At 31.4% G+C, this 9228-nt stretch overlaps 1 protein-coding gene across 1 annotated transcript; it reads left to right on the top strand.

The window, feature by feature from the left end:
- Positions 1-582: 582 nt before the first annotated feature.
- Positions 583-976, top strand: LOC130642229 (uncharacterized). Its single transcript, XM_057449317.1, has 2 exons — positions 583-817; positions 870-976. Exons 1-2 carry the CDS (start codon positions 583-585, stop codon positions 974-976), a joined length of 342 nt encoding a protein of 113 aa, XP_057305300.1.
- The last annotated feature ends 8252 nt before the right edge of the window (positions 977-9228 follow it).

The raw sequence follows: 9228 nt of genomic DNA, 5'->3' as shown, positions 1-9228 counted from the left end.
ATCATATCGACATAATCTTTGCATGGACTTTAATCTTTTGTTATAATATGTTACTTTCTAGCATAACAGAAGTTTGATATTTAGCTAGTAGTTTTTTGACGGAATAAGTACGGTTAGTAGATTTACTTTCTACTTCCCATATGAAGTTATAAATACACTATCTACACTTTGCTAAATTTTAAATATACGTACAATATAAACAGTGTACCTATTATAGTTTGGGTTGTCTAGATCATAATCCTTCTAGTATTAGTGTATATTCCATTCCAACATAAAGAGTTAAAGCCTGTTTTCACTCTGGGAAATTTTCCGTGGGCAAGGAAAATTTCCACGGAAATTTTTCTACCGGCATTTCCACAACGCGGGAAAATCAGAAAACGAAATCGAAAATAAAAATGGCTGCAATAAATAGACGCTTGCTTTTTACTAATTTTGCTGCAAAGAAGATTATCTAGAGCAAGGCAAAGCAAGCGATGTTGGGTTCGTAAAATATTTTCCGAACGTACTTTCAAAGGTGAATATCATGTACTCATTCAAGAAATGAAATTATTTCACCATGAGTACTTTTTTAAACAAATTGACATGTCACCAACCCGGTTTGAGCATTTGTTGTCACTGATTGCTCCAATTATTACGAAATGTTCATTGCGCGGGGAGGCAATTAGTCCGTCTGAAATACTTTGTTTAACATTACGCTATCTAGTGACTGGTGATTCTCAAGTATCCATTACATGTAGTTACCGCGTAAGTCCAGAAACCTGCGAAGCTCTTTGGACGATGTTATTGAGAGAAGGCTACTTGAAATGTCCTACAACGAGTGAAGAGTGGAAAAAAGTACGCCAAATGTGTGAACTTTCCAAACTGTGTAGGTGCAATTGATGGTAAACACGTTATGATGCGAGCACCTGCATCATCTGGCTCTACCTTTTTTAATTATAAAAAAGCATCCGAGCATATTTCTGTTAGCTGTATGTAATGCCATTAAGAATTTACGCTAGTGGACGTAGCGAAGGAGGAGTGTTTTTAAATAGTGACCTTGGAACAGCAATAAACGATCAAAAGTTGGGCATTCCTAATGCAAGAATACTTCGTAGAACTCAAGAGAATTTCCCATATGTTTTTGTGGGCGATGAAGAATTTCCCTTCAAGCGATTTATGATGAAACCATATGCTAGAACCAAACTTAATAGCAAAAAAGAAATTACCGCTTTTCTCGAGCACGAAGGGTTATAGAGAAATAAAATATATTTCTTACGATATAGCTTCTATTTGCAAAAATAAAACCCACAAAAAGATAAAGAAATATTAATTCGTGGAAATTTGAAAGTACATGTATAGCTAGACAGCTACAACTGAAAAATATTTTTTAGTTTTGTATAAGCAAAAAAGGTAGCTAGTAGTACCATCAATGACTCCTAATCTTTTTGAATTTTCCTCCCAGGACCTAGTATTTTTGTCTTTGTCTTTGTATTCTGTTGAGTACACTTTCCGTATGTTTGAGTACTCTGGCATTAGGTTTACTAACCTTTCATGCACATAGAGTTCTTCACGTTCTTCTTTACAAGTACATTTATCAGCAAGATCATCAGCACTCTCTTAAGCACTTGAAAATGAAGGACTTGCAATGTCAGAAACATTGTCAGGACTCATAATGCCAGAAAAGCGATGTTGAAAACAAGATACAGGTGGTGGATGGGGAGATGTAACTGTGGCACTGGCTGCTGATGCTGAAGGGATCATCACCTCAGAACGAACAGGATATTGCACACGTAGCTGCGGTTTTCTTGGTTGTCCAATGCTACAAATTATCTGTTGTCGCTTCACATGCTCTACAAATAACTTGTTTCTTATAATTATTTCGTCTTCCCTTGAAGTTTCATCACTACTAGTGTTGTTTGCCATTTCGTTGTTTGTTTACTGTACATTTCACAATTTCAGCTACCATGTTTGTCCAATTTAAGTCGATTTGATTGGTTGAAGATATTTCTTCCGCCGTAAAGAAAAAACGGTGAAAATTTTCAACCTTTATTTTTGTTCCAACTTTTCCAGCGGCAAAAAAGAACCACCACTGTTTTGATATACTGCTTAGTGCAATTCGGAAATTTTTCTTTTCCGAGAAAAATTTTCCTTAGTTGAAACGGGTTTTTAAGGAAATTACTTCCTTGAATTATTAGGTTCTCTATTTTTACTGGTGGGTGAGTTTCTCATTTTACTATAAACAACAGTAAGTGCTGGTAATGATATGAATTAGTATTTGTAGGATATATTCAGAATTTGAAAGGTCAAAACGTGAATTACGCAGGACTTTTATTAAAATATTTCCCAGTCATCATGAATTAGCTTTTAGAATCTTCATTTATTTGTTTGTAACTGTTCTTTCATTTCTTTAAAATATGTTTGTTAACAAGGAAATGATTGAGAATGGAATACGACAATATGTCTTATTGCATAAAGCAAATAAAGCAGCTTTAACACATAACAAAAGTCATTAATCAAATCTTAAGCTGTTTACTTAAAATGCCAAAATTTCGAAATTAACTCTTGTTTTAGTTAATTCACATAAAAAAGGATGCACATCTACGTAACGAGTTCCATTAAAAATGCTTATTGTTATTTTTTTTTTTTTTTTGCATTACTATCCCTGGATGACAAACAAATGTGCATGTACATGTATAACACTTGACATCATTTTTGCACAAAGCACATAAAAACATTAAAGACAACGACACGTGCAGTTTTGCATCAACAGCTTCCTGTTTTGTTAGTTTATTTCTTTCGCTTAATTAAAGTAAGTCATCTGTAAAAAAAGCAATTTGTTTTGACCTAAACAACTGACACAGTGATAAATTGTTAACATTAGATCAACAAGCAGGGAAATTATGAAGTAGTCACGAAACCGGAATCCTTAAGCTTTTAAATTTTGTTTCTTAAAATTACGTGAAATGAAACAAAAAACAAAATAATCCTCCTCTTTCCATGCAACATTTAACTTTAGAGAGAAAACAATTTATGGACGCTCTTACTGGAGTATGTTTGCGGGCAATGGTGCTAATTATCAATACAGTGTATTGTAATTTAAGATTTGTAACTTGTTTTGAATTGTATTTAAACTAAAAAAGAAACCGACACAAAAACTATTCTAAATTATTATTCTTGTGTCGTGGTGCGGTGGAACGATGTTTTTAGCGCTACAAAATTTTTATTTAACACTTCCTATGTTATATCGAAACTTGTATTTATCCAGAAACATTTCTCGACGCTTAGTTAATTCAAAATGGTAACTTTAAGTTCTGTTTCAACTCAAAAAAATTGCATTTGTGTTTCGCCATATAATTGTGTGTAGTCTGTAAATTTCTTTTATATGTATTGAGCATTCAACAGTATTTTATATACATAATAATAAATACGAAAAAACACAACAAAACTCATATTAATACAGTAAAAACTTTGAAATAATTTTAAATATAATAAGTCGGCGAGTGTGCGGCAGATGTAAATAACAGATATAAATGCTACAAACGATAATTTTACAAATCAGCTATGAAAAAATGCTCGCATTATCTTCATTTCAAATCACATAACGAATAAATAAATTTTGTATAATAATTTGTCCCTATTTTTGATTCTATTTCTTTGTTCTAAAATAAAAATGTCGAAGATCAGAATAAATCGCAGCAATATCTTGAACTATGGTAAGAATTTCGTCATCTTGATTTTTGTTGCATGGAGCAGGCTTCGCGTTTGGATAGGCTGGGACGAATCGTTTTCATAATGTGACAGTGTCATCACTTCCAAGACATGGGTAGGTCATTAGTTTCTGAAAAAATGATGAAATAAATCAAACTAATAATCTTTAGTGATGATATTAACTCTATTCAGGCTGGCAGAAGGCGGCTGGTGTTCTCAGAGAGCTGGTGCTATTAAACTATTAGGGTCTTATGAAAACATGTAAACGTTACGTATCATTTCTATTACTTACAATTCTGTCCTGAAACAACCTGTAAATTATTAGGGGGAACATTAGGTAACCACAAGATCTTATAAATAACAACGGTATTATAATTTTTTATTTTTATTTTTCAGATATAGATTTTAGTTCCCTTGAAATCATAATTTCAACCGATAGGATAGACATTGCTTATATCGTCAACATACCTGCAACATGTTATTGTAGTTTCATATAGAAGTAAAAAATCCTGTGAAACTATTTTTTTTCTGAAAGGTAAGACATTTTATTTATGTCCTTTTTATATTTTATAGCATTAACTTTGAGGCATAATGTTGATTAAAATTGTTAGCAATTAAATAATGGTCCTTCTGAAACATTTACTTATAAAAAAACAGAAATGTCTATTCTTACCTTTTGTTTCAAATTTGTCTTTACAACATCTGCTGTCATTTTAGCAATAGTATCGTTAAGTTCCTTCAAGAACGATTGTTTTCGCTTTTTGTTAATTTCCTCCTTTTGGATTGTGTATAAGACCTCTACATACGCTTCAATAATCTTGCTATTAAAATCAATTCTCTTGGTAAGCTATAAATAAATGCAAAGAAATGGAATTTTAGTAATTGATAATAAATAAGGAAGTTAAAACCGTATTTCCTCTTGAAGGAAAGTAATACATCGTTATTTTCTAATAATCACTAAAATGGCTTTACAAATTAGTTTTTGCTACGTACATGAAATTTTTGAAATATTTCTGTTGAATCGACGTACGCTGCAGCTAATTGACAGCCATTCCTCTTCCTTCATTGTTCAGAATAGATAATGCTTAACTAAAATATATATCATAGTACAGTGCTTTCTCGAGTTTTTCGTTGACATCCACCCAAAGGTATAATCTTAAACTTCCTGCTATTTATCAATTACTTCTGCTAATACTCGCGCTTCTACGCCGCCTAGGTAGCGTTAGGAAAATGTTATATTTTTAAATAAATGATACTATGCTGGTGAAAGACTTTGTAAGAAAAGGCAAGTTTCGTTAAAATTTCTTAATTTTGCTTTTTAGTGCTGTTTGTCTCATATTATGGAACAAATTTTAACTTACAAGTTTTTTCTTTAATTTTGTGATCAACTGTAACGTGTTCATCGTACGAGTGAACAAGTGTTCCATATAGGTTTCTAAATGACATTCTCTGTTATTTTTAGCAGCGTCTTTGATCAGATTTGATTCCACTAAACACACTAACCCAACTAAAAATAAATGAAATTTCATGCAGTTACCATCTTTCACCAGTCTTTAATAAAACATGCATTGTTAGCATGATTTTCACTCACCGAGAAAGACGATTTTTAAAACAACCATGGTTATTGTAATCTTTTACAATGGCTTCAGAAATATTCGGTTGGGATTTTATAGGTGCGAATTTTGATTGACAGTTTTAGTATTATATAATACGGTTGAAAAGGATATTCCATACTTGATTTAAAGAAATTTCAGTATTTCCTGACAAATGTAAACTTTCTGGAAAGCTTTTGTTTGTTTAGAACTTTTTTTGTTAACGCATTATTTCAATAAGGACGTAAGTAACAATCTTCACTTTCGCTGTAATTATCTTCCAGCATTGAAACTTTAATAGGTGTTTAAATGAGTTCATAAATTGTCCTGGAAATATACTGCGATAATCAGTTGCTGTATGTTGCCACTTTTTATATTAGACAATTGTGACAAAAGAGCGCCCATAAATGGGGTCGCAACACAGGAGCGCTTCCAACAATTCAGTACTCGTTTTTCACTTAACAATGCTTTTTCGAAGCATGGCGCAGATTGCAATAAGATTGAATTAAAAATTAGGTTGTTAGGCTCTGCAGTATCCTTAATTTTTTTTTCAGTGATTGCATTTTGAGAGTCCTTTCGTCTTTTCGTTTTTAAATTTTTTATGATTTATTTTTTAAGTAAATATACGACCTGGTGTCTATTTTCTTTTTTCTTTATGATGAGCTGGCAAATTGTTGAGATATTTATTTATATTGAATATATTTCTAGATTTGTATTAATTGTTAAAAAAAAAATACGAGCACAAAAATTACCGCAACAAAAGAATGTACAAATGTTTCTTTTTCAAATAACATGATAAGACACCTTTCCAACAAGTTTCGATATGATATAGGAAGCATAATGGTAAGATGTATTAGCGCTGACTAAGACTCAGTTTCTTTTAATATACTACATAACTTCTTAAATTACTTAGTCTCGCGTCATTCATATTTTATTATTCCCTGCTCTTATTTTACAACGGAAATCAACTGGCATAACAGGAAACAGTTGATACAAAACTGCACGTGTTGTTGTCCTTTAAAACTTTATCCTTTGCTAATGTACTTTTTGCAAAACTGATGTCAAGTGTGGGGGAATTTGAATGTACACTTGAGTGTCACACACTAACAAAGCAGAAAATATTTTCTAACCATCTGCAATTTTAATGGAAAACCTTTATTAATTTGCAATCTTTGAATTATTTGGAGACAATTAGTTTCATCAATGTATTTTTGGATTCTTTTTCAACAGATATGCAGATATTTACTTCCTTAATTCTGCGGAGTAAGCTTCAAAATGGGTATTTTTCAATAAATTAAACTTGACCAGAAACACATAATAATATATATTTTATTACCCTCAACACAGACAGTTTTTGCAACTCCCGCTTGAAGAGAAAGAAGGAAAATAAATTCTGACTAAATCCAAGTATCTTAATTATCTACAGTATGTAAAGTCAACAGTCTTCCAGAATATTTTATCTTCACATTCCAAATGTTTTTGTTGGACACTTTAACACTGTAAAGTGTACAGAAATCAATACTTGTAATTACTGTCATATTTATTTTATATTAAATAAAGATATTTAGGTATGTTTTGGTTAATGTTAGTTAAATGACAACTTTATCATTATGAAACAGAATTATAATAGATGGAAAAGGTTTTCGGACTATAAACAATTAGAATATATCTCTTACATAAAATTTAAATTAGATTATTGCAATAATCATAAATAAGTCGCCCACATTTTTTACTTTGATGGCAATGTTCTACGCCGTAGATTGGGAATGTATTTAAGTAACGTCAAATGTCTCTGTTTCCCGAAAATTTAATACCGTGAAACGCTGCTACTATGTTTTCATTTAAACACATATAATTGTGAATGTAAATGCATTGGCAATGTATTTTCCTTGTTAAAGCCCCTTTATCTACTTTTCATAAAGCATATACAACATTCATATAAGAATTAAGATACCAGCACATTAATCAGGGAAAATTCTTTTGTTTGTAAAAGTCTAAAAAATAAATGCAAAAAAGGTTTTTTTTTATGCGCAGAAACTGAACTTAGAGTTTCCATTTTGAATGGAAACGCTAAGTATTTGAAACTAAACGCTGAGGAACGTTTCTTGATAAATATAATTTTTGATAAAACGTAGCAAGTGTTTATTCAACACTTTCTGCGTAGTATCATATCGGTTTCTTCTTTAGCCTAAATACAATTCAAAACAAGTTCATGCTTTCGTTCATTAAAATAAACTTTATTGTATTGTATTGATAAATAGTGACCCAGAAACTCACTCAAACCGAAAACGATGTAAGGGTGTGCACGTAAATGTAACGTAACTTTAGAAGACGAATACTTTCGTAGATGCTAAATTTTACTAATTTGGAGACACCGTCCTATAAAATATTGCATGAAAGAAGAAGAATTATTTTGTTTCTTGTTTCAATTTACCTAATTTTAAAATACGACATTTGAAAGCGTTAGGATAACAGTTTCGTGCCTGGTTCATAATTTCACTGCTTGTTGATCTGAAGTAAACAATATATCAGCAGCTCAGATAACATACAATTCAGCAAATAAAATCAACTAACATAACAGGAAATTGTTGATAAGAAACTGCACGTGTTAATGTACCTTTAAAATCCTTAATGCTTTGCGTAAGCGCTTTGTGCAAAAATGATGTCAAAGGGTTGTGAAGTTATACATGTATTTGTTTTGTTAAGCAACGACAGTAATGCAATAATATAAAATAAGTATAAGGGAAGCTGGTACGTAAATGTACATGATTTTCAAGTGTAATGGCTGAAGCAAGATTTAATTCGAGATGGTGGTAACTTTAAGCAAACAGCTTAGGCTTTGATTGACCTTTGTTATGTTTTAAAGCCGCACTTCTTTCTTATTTTTACGGTATCTCCGCTTTTTTTTATTTTATTGTCATATTTCACCTTTGATTAGTTGTTTATTGACAAAAACATATTTTAAAGAAGGAAAACTACAACCAACCAAATAATTCTAAAAAGCACTTTAAAATATTCTATGAAGGAAAACTTTTCCTGGTTTACTCTTTCAAGAAAAACTGCAAAGTGAGTTATTGCAGCTACTTCATGATGACTGGGAAATCATTTAATAACACTCCTGTGTAATTCACGATTTGACTTTTTAAATGCAAAAAACGCTAGCTCACACGTTTTAGACCTACTCTTGTAGGCGGTTATAATGAAATGAGTAACTCATTGACCAGTAAGAAAAGAAGTTCAAGGAAGTTATTTCCTTTAAGTCTTAATGCTGAATTTACACTTATACTAGAAGGATTATGATTTAGGCAACTCAAACTATGACAGGTACACTGTGTATGTTGTAAGTTAAAACTTTAGCAAAAAGTAGATAGTGTTTTTATATAACTTTATAGGGGAAGCAGAAAGTAAAACTACTGATAGGACTTATTGCGTCAAAAAACTACTAAATATTACATTTCTTTAATGCTAGAAAGTAACATATTATGTTTAAAGATTTAAGTCCATCGATCAAAACTGAATCATCACTTAACACCATGTCTAGCATAAATTAATCGTTTTCAAAGATAGGGCGCCATTTATCTGAATATATTAATGTTCCTAAATGCTTCAGTAGGTGGTTGAGAAAAATTAATAAAAATAAAAAAGGTCATGGAAAGTTAGTTAAAAGTCAATAAGTATTAAAAACAATTTTATACCTTAATAACTATCCTTCTCGGTATATTAACGACGACAAACATTGTGGAAGATATTTTATTAAAGCATGATAAATAAAAAGTTCACAACAGATGCTTATAGAAAGAAGGGCTAACGGTAAAAAGCAACGATTTGATCGACGTTTAAAAAGGAATAAAGGATGCAGACAGTTGATTTGCATTTGTTGTTACATCAGCGACACAAAGAAGTCTAACGTACAAGTCTAACTGGATCCATGATCTTTAAAGCATTTGGC

Source organism: Hydractinia symbiolongicarpus, chromosome 4 (genome assembly GCF_029227915.1).
Source record: "Hydractinia symbiolongicarpus strain clone_291-10 chromosome 4, HSymV2.1, whole genome shotgun sequence".
In the NCBI taxonomy this organism is placed as follows: domain Eukaryota; kingdom Metazoa; phylum Cnidaria; class Hydrozoa; order Anthoathecata; family Hydractiniidae; genus Hydractinia; species Hydractinia symbiolongicarpus.
Note: the sequence above shows the minus strand (reverse complement) of the source record. Positions and strands in the feature narration are given on the sequence as shown.

Excerpts from the sequence above, each read along its gene's own strand:
- LOC130642229 (XM_057449317.1), top strand. The coding sequence starts at position 583 with ATGTCACCAACCCGGTTTGAGCATTTGTTGTCACTGATTGCTCCAATT. Across the intron at positions 818-869 it reads CTTGAAATGTCCTACAACGA|GTGCAATTGATGGTAAACAC; the intron begins GTGAAGAGTGGA and ends CAAACTGTGTAG.